At 37.2% G+C, this 13,155-nt stretch overlaps 1 protein-coding gene and 2 long non-coding RNA genes across 5 annotated transcripts; 1 reads left to right on the top strand and 2 right to left on the bottom strand.

The window, feature by feature from the left end:
• Window positions 1-411: 411 nt before the first annotated feature.
• LOC148719866 (uncharacterized) lies at window positions 412-3,500 on the bottom strand. The gene is made up of 3 exons (XR_015993544.1): window positions 2,735-3,500; window positions 2,338-2,412; window positions 412-1,112 (listed from the first exon to the last, which is right to left on the bottom strand). It is a non-coding gene; the product is annotated as an uncharacterized LOC148719866 (long non-coding RNA).
• A 523-nt stretch (window positions 3,501-4,023) lies between these two features.
• On the bottom strand, window positions 4,024-12,506 carry LOC111334127 (ATP synthase mitochondrial F1 complex assembly factor 1). Of its 2 annotated transcripts, none has more exons than XM_088739321.1 (10): window positions 12,417-12,506; window positions 11,319-11,406; window positions 10,868-10,930; window positions 10,443-10,505; window positions 9,268-9,318; window positions 8,366-8,413; window positions 7,544-7,639; window positions 5,831-5,897; window positions 5,208-5,248; window positions 4,024-4,361 (listed from the first exon to the last, which is right to left on the bottom strand). In XM_088739321.1, exons 1-10 carry the CDS (start codon window positions 12,488-12,490, stop codon window positions 4,170-4,172), a joined length of 783 nt encoding a protein of 260 aa, XP_088595447.1. In that variant the 5' UTR covers window positions 12,491-12,506; the 3' UTR covers window positions 4,024-4,169. The 2 variants fall into 2 exon arrangements, with proteins under 2 accessions (XP_088595447.1, XP_022795552.2); XM_022939817.2 differs by lacking the exon at window positions 12,417-12,506 and adding an exon at window positions 12,134-12,388.
• Window positions 6,449-7,884, top strand: LOC111334129 (uncharacterized). Of its 2 annotated transcripts, none has more exons than XR_002695209.2 (3): window positions 6,449-6,602; window positions 6,683-6,814; window positions 7,398-7,884. It is a non-coding gene; the product is annotated as an uncharacterized LOC111334129 (long non-coding RNA). The 2 variants fall into 2 exon arrangements; XR_002695208.2 differs by having other exon boundaries at window positions 7,367-7,884.
• Window positions 12,507-13,155: the final 649 nt, after the last annotated feature.

Genomic DNA, 13,155 nt, shown 5'->3' with positions numbered 1-13,155 from the left:
CAGTTTTTAATGCGTGCATAACTCTGTTACAGTGTGAGCTAGTTTTAGTATCCAGTATGCGCCTAGTCCAGTTTAAAATACACACATAACTCTCTAACAATGCAAGCTTAGTTTTACTTCCAATGTGTGCTAAGTCCAGTGTTAATTGCACACATTACTAAGATACGTCGGGATCTAAGTCATTCTGGTATACGCCTTGTTCAGTTTCAAAGGTAGGCATTACTCTGTTATAATGTAAACTTATTGTTGTTTCTAATATACCCTTGATTGAGTTTTAAATGCGTGTAAAACTTAGCTACAACGTGGGCTTAGTTTTGTTTACTGTGTTAACCAAGTTCAGTTTTAACTGCTTGCATAAATCATATATTACAATGTGAGTTTAGATTGTTTCTAGGGTGTATCAAGTTAAGTTTTAAATGAGCTTACAACTCAATTACAGTACAAGCTTAGTTTTTTGTGTGCATAACCCAGTTTTAATATCATATGAGCTTAATCAGTTCTGTTTGCTGTCCATGCCTAGTTCAGTTTTAAATGTGAGTATTGCTCAGTTAGAATGTAAGCTTAGTTTTGTATGCAGTGTACTCCTAGTTCAGTTTTAAATTCTTGTTTGTAAGTCAGTTCCAATGCAGGCTTCGTTTCAGGCTTTAGCCTAGTTTCCAACACACCCAGTTTCAGATGAACACATATAGCTCATGAGTTCTTTTTCCTGTATGACTGCAACACTTAATAATAACGTACTGCTTTATTCACAATTGCTTGTTTTTCGCCTGATGCTTGATTCATTCACTCTTTACATTTCGTTATGGTCTTTATTTGCTACGTACTATACTTTAGATAGCATTTAGCAAGTGCAGAGAAATAGGGCCACAGATAGTCGTATCTAACGAACTTGTTTCCTTTAAGATACATTAAGCAATAAAGTATTAAGAAAAGATAGACGTAGAAAGCTTGTACTTTAGGGCTGATTTTACAGGCTGATAGTAATCGAAGCGTCCCTTTTTAAATGATAAACACCAACTATTCTCTTGGTTATACCAACAAACGAACGCAGTCTTTAACCAACATGGGTATTGGGCATTTATCTTCCTAGGTAAGGGTATTCCCAAGCTGGGCTAGGGAGAAACAACAACAAAAACAGGACTACAACAACATCAGTAACAATGTATTCGTTATGTGAAGGTGTAGTCTGATCGTCCGGGTGAGTGTAGTCCTGAGAAGGACTGTTGTCGGTGGTAGTGACTGACGTTTCGACAACCTGTGCGGAAGTCATCATCAGAGTCAAGTGAATGATTGTTGTCAGTAGAATGTTCTTATTCCAGTTCGTGTGAAATGATCGGTTGGTTTTGCCGTGATGTTATTGGCTGTAAGACTCAAGTGACGTAAGTCGATCGTGATTGGTCTGTTTCGATCTGTCGGTAAAGTTAGGTCGTTCTTTTTCGGTCGTTTGTGATGTTTATGTCGTGAATGAGTCGTTTGTATGGGGCGGGTAGTTGTTGACATCTGTTTAGGGGAGTCTGTTCTAAGTTAGTAAACCACCTTTCCAGAGTCAGTCGTTGAAAATAGTCAGTGCTGTAGGTTAGGCATTGCGCGGAGTCCCAGTCAATGTTGTGGTTGGTAAGTCGATGGTGTTCAGCAGTGATGATGATCAGCAGTGATCGATGGTGTTCAGCAGTGATGGTGTTCACTCTGATGATGACTTCCGCACAGGTTGTCGAAACGTCAGTCACTACCACCGACAACAGTCCTTCTCAGGACTACACTCACCCGGACGATCAGACTACACCTTCACATGTTACCCCCGGGTTCAAACCATTTACTGCAATGTATTCGTTAGTTACTTTACGTCATAAAAAATTGATATATCATTAGGATTAAACGCAACCGATTTTTGAAACGAAATTCAAGTTGAAATCTAAGAATAGAATTGAAATTATCTCAAGAAAACAGTTCCAGTCCTTTAACTCTTAGTCAGATATTATTACATGTAATCATCATACTTCTTATCCCTTTCACTTATAGTCTTTCCCGTTTTTTATGAACTTCTATTTCCTTTACCATTGTGAAAAGATGATTTCTTAACATAATCGATAGAATATTGCAACTATACATATATGAACGAGAACGACTAAATAAATCATTCTACTAAAAACCGACTAGAATTTCAAACGCTTACTGATAAGAACAACAATATCTCGATCTTCTTGAAAAAACAACTTCAAAAACCGTGGAGCGCTATTTAGTTGAAATTGGAGCGTCGTTATATCCAAATTCAGTAGGAGCCGAAATGTATCTTAAACTTATCTTAAACTTATCTTAAACTAGTCGTGACGAACTCACCTTCGTCTGCCATTATTCATCAGGTATCAAGCGACCTTGAACTTTCCTTTTCAGTTAAGTTAGATTAAATGTCACCTGTTTATGAATCGAAAGAGGGATTTTATCAGTAAAGACGAAACACTAGTACAACGTTCTCAATTCATTGACAGAGAGGTAGTGCCCATTGGAACCAAGCAAACCTTCCCCGGCCCCCCACCCCCCACACTCGCACACACACCTCTCTGCGCCGTTCAGTTACTCAAGTAAAGTGGAATGAATTTCGTCCTAAACTAAGATTCTTGAATTTGAAATAACAAAGCTCCGATGATTTAATAGCCGTCTTATACAGTTCTCTGAATAGTGGCCGCCACTATATTTTGGCCAAAAGAAAGATAAGTTTTGACGTAACTCAGCTTACCTTGAAAGTTAGGACTTGAAACGGACGCCATTGTCATGATGTTGCCGCGGGATTCACTCACTCAGACCCGCTACACGTCAAAATGACCTGTTCTGCATGCTCGACGTTATAGAATATTGTTCGCAAGAAAGCAGGTAAATACTGTTTCCATTTACAGCAAAACCTCAAGCGCCATATTTCCCTCGGAGTGTTCAAACCACTCCGCGTGATAACGGGGCGGTGAAAAATTAACTAAATTTGAAATTCAAATGAGTTCGTCACCGGGTAGTTTGGACGAGCTGTAAAGGAACAAAAGATTCAATTATCTCAATAGTGGTCAAGTGCGTGCATTTCAGAAATAGCATATTCTTACATCGATAAATTTACGCTTTGGCCTTCTCTCTGCTCTAAATCAGATGGAGGAAGAAGAGGCTGTCTATTAAAGTATGTTTTCGAGGTAGACAAATTTTAGTCCGACATCTAGAAGCGTTACTGCGTTTAGACAGAAAAACTGCCTTTATGATTGAGAAGTCATAATAAATTCCGAATCAATGACGTCAAAGAAATATTCCCAGTAAGTGCGCATGTTCAGTCTAATGAACAAGGAGGCTGGGAACAAGATTTGTTCAGCTTTTCGCGATTCGAGTGAGTGTGAACCTGAAATGAGACCCTTTACGCATATGCGGACCTATACGCGTTTTCAGACTCATGTATGGGCGTTTGCAACGTCGCGTTTTTTAGTTGATAACGTCGGTTCACACTACTGTTAGGCAGTTCCTTCCAACAACAACAAGATATTTGGTTTTTTTTCCGAAATATTTCGCGAATAGTGTCACTCGCTACTTGCGCGTGTAGAAAGGCAACTTGTGCGGGAGTCACGTGATATGCGCAACGTCACTTTTTATAAGCGCTTCGTGGTTGCTAACCTCGCTGATAATACAAAGGGGCTCCTATAGGGTTCAGATCTGGAAATTTTGGATTGTTTCATTGCAACAGATGGGAAAAACGTTTCAAAAAGGAATACTTATTAAAACTTAGAGATATAGTATGTGGACGACGTCCTAATTTTCGATATCGTTAAGAATAACCTCGTCTATCAAACTCCATATTTTCTATATGCCCCAGTCCGTTGCACAAACCTTGATCATTTCCCACGAGGACAAGTTTATTGTATTTCTTTGCAAGAGTGTTTTTTGTTTGTATGTTTAGACAGGATCGAAGACTGTCTACTCGTGAGTGAAACTAAAATAGCGAATAAAATTCCTTCTGAAAATCTAGTAAGGGGCAGAAGAAAGACGAGAGAGCCACAATGAGGCTTTTATTCTATTCAAAATTTTTAATGTATTATCAAGGCTGTAAAACTTGTAAAAGTTTAGTACGGACTTAAAATTTCACAAAACTTGCATCGAAGTTTAAATACTTTTCTTTGCTTTTGGAAATTTGGACATAAAAACATTTATTTTTTTTCGTTGAGAATTCCAGTCATGACCCCACTTTCAATTTCAGCGTTCAGTTCTTGGACCACTGTCATGTGATCGAATTTATCCGGGAAGATGTTGAAGGTTTTGAGGATTTTTTCTCTGCGGTCACTTTCCGAAGCGTAGTACATCTGAACTTGGTAGGCGAGCCACTGAGCGTCCAACACGCTCTGTATTTAAAAAAACAACAACAACAACCAATTAGAATCAACATCGGCACAGAGGGCCGATAAGAGTCGAGGAAGATACACGTCAATGGCGCCAAAAGTGATCCCAAAATCAAACCAGCCAATCTTAACTAATGCATAAGCAAAAGGAGCCAATAAGAATAAAGGCTGTTAATGCATTCACAGGCACCGAGCGCCAAACGCGGTAAAAACCGCTGGCTTTTGGTTTAAGAACATGGTGTGTTCTTGTCAAAACTCATCTCAAGACGTGAAACCGAAAACAGCTAAAAATAGAACGCTTTTCGATAGAATGTCGTAAAATCAAAACCAAAGTAATCGTAGAGGCGAATCGGAAGAAAGGGAATAACTTTAAGTGTGAATGAGAGCTAAAAGCAAAGACAACTAAACTGCCTAAAGCGCGGGAAAACGCAGGCGACCAAATCTTGATAAGCTTTAGTTTTGTATCTGATTGGTCGAGAGGGTGGCGCTTGTCACCTAGACCAATCACAGAGCGAAGTAAAGCAAAACCAATACAACCTCTGATTACGTTCGACACTCAATGGACAGTTGCTCTAAAAGGGCGATTTCTTGAAAGAACAAAAGGGTCTCTAAGTAGTTACTCTTTCCTGAATTTTCTCTGAAATCAAGTACGTTTTTTTCGGGAAACAATCACTTAACTGAAGTCACTAAATCGCGAGAAATTTATTAAAAAATCAACCATGTTTTTTTTAACCTTTACGATTTGTAATCTGCTTTTTTACTAGACCAGGCACTTTTCTGTTCTATTCGATTTCATAGTAATTGAAAAAATACCAAAAAAGAAACATTTGGTGGATGTCACTCACTTACCATTTCATTTGTATCAATTTCTCCAACCATCAACACTATTCCTGTAACAAAAAGAAGGAAAGTAAATCCATCGTGTAACAACGTCTTCAATTCTTCGTTTTCTTCTAAAGAAAGCAAAGCAGTTAACCAGTTTTATCAGCCACATTACAGAACATAATAATATACATGAAAAAATTTCTCACTTTTGATTGGTTAAGATGAATGCAGTTTTCAGTTAATTCAGTGCAGAAGAGAGTTAATTCAGTGCAGAAAAAGAAACAAACCAGACATTCTGATTGGTCAGAATGATTGATCAATGTCAATGTCAAGGTCAATGTCAAGGTCAATGTCACTTGCAGGGTTTGAATAAATTATTTTTGCACGTGATGCGCGCGCTTTTCTTCTGCGTAGTTATGAGAAGCTACCTCGTATTTTTTCATGTATATTATTGATACATAATCACATGATTTTCTCGTGCAATTTGGAATAAATAATCACTTGTAAATTTTTTCAAAGATCACAAATTGCACTCGCCCTACGGGCTCATGCAATTTTGTTAGTCTTTGAAAAAATTTACTCGTGCTTATTTATTCCAAATTGCAGTCGAAATCATGTGATTACCTATACAAATTAAAACCGCCGACCTTTACTTTCCCTGATGTCTGTAAAATGTTTAATAGCTAGAGACCAAGGTGCATTTTCGCCTCGCGTCTGCGGAAAAAATTACATGGATTAGAACACTTTTCCTTTGAGAGCAAAGATATTAAAACCAAAGTACTCCTAGCAGCCAGTCAGAGCATGGATGATATCCCAAGGAACCAATCAGAAGTCAGAGTATACACACATCACCAGCCAAAAGAGCGGGAAAACGCGTTGACCTAGTTGCAGGTCAACGAGGAATTCACGATTGTTTTCGACACACCAATCTTGGATGATTGTTTTCAATCATACCTCGAGAAAACTCATCTCTTCCTCCACAAATTTTTATAAGGGTACAAAGCATAATCATAAATTCGTGAGTTACTCTTACAAAATAGTTGTATGCAGCTCAGATATTTCTATCCAAACACCTATTTCAAAGCCTCTCAAATTTATCATTGATAATACTAGCAGACACTGCGCACGCTTGCATTCTATTGGTTGATAACTGCTCGCGCGCTTTCATCTTTTTGGCTTACAATTGCTTTAGCACTTCTACCTCATTGGCTAGTAATCACGTACGCAAAAATTCGGTTTGTTACGTCATAATCGATAGATTTTCTCTCAGTCAAAGCAATGATCAAGGCAAAGAGACGTTCTTGATCATAAATTTCTATAAAACCCTCTTTAAATTGTTGTACACTGGTAAGAATTTAAAATGGGAGTTAGTGTGAGTTATTACCAATCCAGGGAAGAAGATTACACTGAGGCAAAAAGGTACGGAAAGGCAGTTTGGGGACATTTTTTCCGTGATAAGTTCAGACGGTACATTTAACAACGGTTCTGTTGTTTTGCAGTAATACATGTAGAAAATCAAATCGCTTTTTCCAAATGAAGAATAAAGTTCTTCCTTCTGAAAAAACCGTCAATCTTCAAGAAATCAAGCTTAATATGAGCGAAGAATGGAAGCTGCCAGATAAGAAATAAAGGTACGATGATATCAGAATAATTCCTTTAATTTCCGTTTGCTTATTTCAGACAAGAGATCATTCTTGACTTATCTCCAGTCCTTATACTATCATGTAATGAACTGATCGTCGTCGAGCGAGGAGAATCATGAAAACTGTTGTTCGAGGGCATTTCTGATGAATTTCTTCAAAACAGAACCAAAGAACTTACATCAGCCAATCAGAACAAGGGAAAATGTTACAGAAAGCCAATAAAAACTCACAGTAAAAACAAGGAAAATCCCACAAGCGCGGGAAAGCGCGGGCGACCAAGTCACGATTGGTCCACGTTTTAAGATAAAGCGTGGGAAAACGCAAGTGACGCAATTGGTCTTCGTTTTGATTTGTATTGGTTGAGAGGTTGGCGGGAGATTTCTAAACCAATCACAGAGCAGTGTACTGAGCGGGAAAACACAAATGATTACGTCGCAATACGTCCACGTTTTGATTCTTCCGTGTTAAGAGGTTTACAGTTACAATTACACTGCAGGGTAAAGCAAAACCAACTAAAACCCAGATTACATTTACATGTAGCACTCCATTGAAAAGAAATACTCTACTTCAGGCCTGCAATCTGAGCAAAATAATTGAAGAGGAGGATAACGATGACAAAAACGCATATAAACTGTCCACATGGCTACTGATACTTCTAAGGTAACTCAAGTAGCTACAAAGTAAAGTTATAAAGGCACAACAACGATTCTTGCTTACTTGATAATGGAGGAGAGAAGTGAAATAACACTTGTGGTCTTTGAACTCAGAATACATGTACTCATATCCCTGTTTTCTTGGAAGAGGATAAAGGAACTGAAATAAAACAAAGTTGAGTGGATGTGCTGAGGACAATATTCTGACTGCTGCATGTATTAAAACAATATGAGTTATTGCAAAAGTGCATATCAACAAAAACAGTACTTGGACAATGTAATTCTCTGTGACTCTATGATCATAAATGATAAATTCTGCTAAACTATCAGGAACAGGTGTAAAATGTCATTTTTGGAAAAAAGAAGCTAGAGTCCAATGCCTTAATAAAAGTTATAATGAACTTATTGAATCAACCACAACATTTGGCTTAAATAGAGATTTTAAAACTTCTTAAATTCCAAAACAAACAAGTAACAAATTTGTGATGAAGGAAAGCTAAAAATGATTAAAACTCAACTCACAAATAAAAAACAAGAGTACACAAGTGTCCACACCAATTTCCAATATCAATGTTAGAGTCTGTGGACGTGATTGACTCGCATTTGTGAAACCATGCACATCACACGTGAATACAAAAAAGATGTACCAAGGGGGGGGGGGGGGGGAGAGGAGTGGAAGAGAAAAATTGTAGTTTGAAATAAAAAAGTAACACATTTTTGAACAACAAGAAAACAACAGTCAACAGTGACAAGGGTGAAAAAAAGAGTACCTCCAATTGCCTGTTTTAAAATCAATCAAAGAGAAATCCTTAAAACTATAGTTTTTTGTGCTTAAAATACTTCCCACAGGTATGATTGTAAAGCTCATTTTTCTACATTTACCTACCAGTGGGAACTTGAGGAATCGCTCTTCCATTCTGTCATACACAGCACTCTAAATCATAGGAAAAGTTATGATCAATCATCAGTTATAATTCTGCAAATTGCATGAATGAACCACTCACAAAATGTTGTGTCAGGTTGGACCATATTAGCCTTGCTAACCCCTAATAGACCCTAACATCAATATGCTTATTCTCCACACTTTTCTCTAGTACACATTTCCAGTGGTATTAACACGGAAAGTTTGTCAAATGATCTACAGAACTTCTTTAGTTAGAGATCTTTTTTTTTTCTCAACACCTTAACCCTTTGACTCCCAGAAGTGATAAACATGCAAATTCTCCCTCCAATATCCACATAATATCCAGCAAACAGGTAATGAGAATACTCAGACTCATCACCTAGAAGTTGGTACCTTGATCTAACACCAAACTCTTGTAAAAAAATTTTGAGGAAATGTGTAGCAGCTGGAGGGGAGAATTGACAATCAAATCTTGCGAGTAAAAGGGTTTATGCTTGATTCTGGGTTGATATTGTAAGGAGAAATTAGACAGCAGTTGCTCTTAGGGGTTACGATAAATATGAAATCAATCCATGATCCAGAAGTATCACTTATCTTATCTTTCGCTCCGACAAAGGGCTAACGCTTGAAACGTCAGCTTTTATAACTGTAACAGTGGCCAATTTACCATTTCAACTTTGTTGACATATTCAAATTATCACTTATCTTGGTTTGAGATATGACAATACCACAAACAAAATGATTATATTTGACCAAAACCTATTACAATCCCCGCCATTAGGTAGAACTGTTTAAAACATTGACCTCAAAGACACAGTCAGTGTAATTAACACTTAACATTATGTAGTTTTGTTGGCTAAAAAAAAGTTTTTTTTCTAACTCACTGGGATGACAGCACTGATACAGTCTTTGTCTCTGTGATATTCTCTCCAGATCTGCAGAAATAAATTAAAGTTACTTAATACACCTTTTTCAACGGTTTAACATAAACTGCATGCAGATATTTTGCAAGTTGCATGGTTTATTTGCTAGTCAGTTGCTTTCTGATTGTAGGCATCCATGCATCTGGAACTTTGAATCCACTATCTCTATTGATTTCAGAACATCATAGCTAAAATACCGTGGCTGGTATGGACAAATTACGTACGTTATTTACACAAAACACTTGCAAACTTAATAATTTGCAGACAAACTTACAGAAAGCCAGCAAACTTAATAAAATGCACACAAACTGTAAAAAGCGCTAACAAACTTCATAAAGGACATGCAAACTTAACAAAATGTGTACAAACTTAATAATGGACATGCAAACTTACCAAAATGCGTACAAACTTAATAAAGGACATGCAAACTTAACAAAATTTGTACAAACTTAGCAAAATATGTTCAAATTTTAGAACAGGTAAGTAAACTTTAAAAATAGCATGCAAAGTTAAAATGAAATGCTTTCAAACCAAAAATGAAAAGCGTACAAAGTTAAAATTAAAAACACAAACTTAAAACGAGACATGCAAACTTAATAAAACACGCACAAACTTAATATGAAACGAACAAACTAAAAATGAAATGCACACCAACTTGAAATGAAACACCTACAAACTTAAGAGCAAACACGCACGCAAACTTAAAATAGAATGTACGCAAATAAGTCTGTGTTTTTCATTTTAACTTTGTATGCGTTTCATTTTTGGTTTGTACTGTATGTGTTTCACTTTAAAGTTGCGTTCTATTTTTAAAGTTTGCATGCCTGTCATAAAGTTTGTACGCATTTTGTTAAGTTTGCATGTCCATTATTAAGTTTGTACGTATTTTGTTAAGTTTGCATGTCCATTATTAAGTTTGTACGCATTTTGTTAAGTTTGCATGTCCTTTATTAAGTTTGTTAGCGTTTTTTACAGTTTGCGTGCATTTTATTAAGTTTGCTGGCTTTTTGTTAAGTTTGTCCGCAAATTATTAAGTTTGCAAGTGTTTTGTGTAAATAACGTACGTAATTTGTCCATACCGGCCACGGTACTAAAAGGAACAAACAGATCTTTCACAAATTCATTGAACTTCTCACCTGTCCAATCTCTTCTGCACTTTTGTCCACTACTTTATCCAAATGCATGATGGAGTTTAATGTCTGTAAAATGAAGAACAAAAAGAGTAATTGTTAAACTGTTACACCATAATATAAGTATCCATATTTTCTGTACTTTTCTCTATACATTTCCTTGGGTGCTGACAAGGAGAATTTCAAAGCTTCTTAGATTGGCCATTATTTTCTTTATTCTCATGATCTTCATGAATGATTCAAAAGTAATACTACAAGGTGAAATTAAATGTTGGTCACCCTTTAGATTCCAAGGGTTAAATATACTTCATTTGGGGGGTAAAGTACCAATTAAAAGTGATTTTATATGATTGACATGTTTCCTGTTGAATACCTCCAACTAGCATACTTTCATATAAATCCCTTCTGTTATCTCATGAACCAAACCAAACCTTCTGTCCATATGTTGACATTTCTCCCCTGGATGACAATGGATTGTCTTCAAGAAGTGAGCTCTGTCAATTCAAAAGAACACATACATGTAAGTGATTATGGTATACTCAAACTTATGAGGCAAAGAAATCCTTATCATGATCCAACACCAAATTACTTAGAGTTGAGAGATTTGGGTTCAAGACTCGGCTACCTCAATGTATCATGTTCATGGGCAAAACTCTTTCCCTTTGCTTGCTTCCCTCCACCAAGGAGAAAAAATGGGTACTGGCAAGCCTGACGAAAAGCTGGGAGAAGGGGAGGGGTAACCTTGCCATGGACTAGCATCCCATTCTGGGGAGAGTGGTAATAGTCCTAAGTGCTTCATGCTAAGGAAACCAGGATAAGCTCAAGCTGGACAGGTCACTTTTGGTTCCAGTGCAGACTTTATCATATTGTTAAATCTGTTACCTTTTTCTGGACTTTCTTCTTGAATCTTTCAGCTTCCTCTGTAGCTTTTGTGTCAACTCGAAACTTCTCCTCTATGCTTTTGTCTTTTCTATAAAAAGGTGTGAATCTTTACCCACGTAGCATCAAGTTACCTTATCTTTACCCACATAGCATCAATTTACCCATGTAGCATCAAGGAGCTCATAGAGCTCATTTGAAATACGTACATGCCTCAGACTAAGAATCTAAAAAAAACCTAATATATACTGTCAAGACCTAAAAGATTAGAAATTGCAATAACTTAAAATTTAAGTTTGTGCAATGAAAGAACCTTTTAATCCTTTCTACCCACACATCAGTTTCCATATTCTCCTTACTTTCCTCTATACATTTCCTTTGGTACTGACAACGACGCAGTACTGACACAACACCACAGTTTCTTTCCAAACTTATCAGGACTCGACACTAACTCTTCAACTGAACTTACTAGCCGAGTGGCTAGTGACAGCTTAGATGTTACAACAATTTCAGTTTGTTTACCAGCCAAACTGGCTGGTGAAAATCAAAAACCACTCGCCAAAACTGAATTTCTACTAGTCTGTGGCTAGTTGGCCACTGTTACTGTCGAGCCCTGAATTATCAACCACGAACACATAGTGTGGTCTGCCTGTGCTAGCACTATTCAAAAACAAAGCTGTAGTTCCAATTTCGCCATTATTTCCTCTATTTAAGAAGTGTACGCATAACGATGTATAGGGATGTTCGTAAATGTTCCCCGTAAAATCAGCAATTCTCTTGTTTTCTTGCTCATATTTTGCACAACAATGACTACTTACAATCTGCCCTCTTTGATCTCATTCCTAACTCTCTTGATTCTCTCCGCGTATTTATCGTAAAAAGGATTGGATTCAATTTCATCACTTGTAGAGAAAACAGCTTCCGATGCTGAAAAAAACCTTATTTTTGCATTGGTCCCAATCTGAGACCTGAATCCCTGTAAAAATGTGGTTGTTTTCATGAATTTTCTTACACACGAACAAATACGAACGGTGGCAGCCATGTTGGATTTGTCGTGTACACAGTGGTGTAAAACCCACGGATTATAACTCCAACACCCACCTTCGACGTACCCTTGCCTGGCTGGGGAAACTCGTTTTTGCAGTGGGTGAGTACGTCACGATTTTGTCAGTCATTTTAGCAGCATGAAGACTAATTTTAAAGGAAGAAAGAAGTTATTTCGCAAACACAAACAACAAAAATTTACTTGAGACAAAAAAAAAAAAAAAAAGAAACGAGAATGGTTCGGTATGGCGAAGATTGGCACAGATTGTGAATGACAACTTGAAAAAAATCGCCTTTAATTTCCCAGGTTACACAAACCAAAGAAGAACTCATTTGGCGGTGCACATCTTAGACTGCTCTTTTCGTCCATAAGAGAAAATATGTGCATTTTTTCTCGAAATAAATATATCTTATTAGACGTTTTGTTGTATAGTATCGCTGAGCATTTTTACGAGTTGCGCCGTATTTTGACGAGCCAGGAGGGCGATTCAAAATACAAACAACGAGTAAAAATACTCAGCGATACTACGTAATAAAAAGTTTAATAAGAGATTCGCTACCCAACAGGCCAAATTTTTATTTCAGTGCGGGCGAATTTCGCGAATATTCATGGAGTACAAATAACGCGTGATATTTGTGCTCGCTCGCGCGTTATTTGTACTCTACTAAGCACATTTGGATAATCATGAAAGATAAGAACAGCGCCGCTGGACTGCAGCTATCAAAGGCAAAATTTGAGTCGCCACCCCTCTCTGACATTACTATCTAATTCCTCTTCAGTATCACCCCCTGGATC

Source organism: Stylophora pistillata, chromosome 11, assembly GCF_964205215.1.
Source record: "Stylophora pistillata chromosome 11, jaStyPist1.2, whole genome shotgun sequence".
NCBI classification, from domain to species: Eukaryota; Metazoa; Cnidaria; class Anthozoa; order Scleractinia; family Pocilloporidae; genus Stylophora; species Stylophora pistillata.
The sequence above is the reverse complement of the archived record's forward strand: the minus strand, read 5'-3'. Positions and strand labels throughout refer to the sequence as shown.

What these genes read in the sequence shown, in the direction of transcription:
- LOC111334127 (XM_022939817.2), bottom strand. Translation starts at nt 12,357, where the DNA reads ATGGCTGCCACCGTTCGTATTTGTTCGTGTGTAAGAAAATTCATGAAA. An exon ending in GTATCAGTGCTGTCATCCCA is followed by an intron (nt 8,414 to 9,267) that starts GTGAGTTAGAAA and finishes CCTATGATTTAG; the next exon opens with AGTGCTGTGTATGACAGAAT. An exon ending in AAATTGATACAAATGAAATG is followed by an intron (nt 4,362 to 5,207) that starts GTAAGTGAGTGA and finishes TTTTAAATACAG; the next exon opens with AGCGTGTTGGACGCTCAGTG.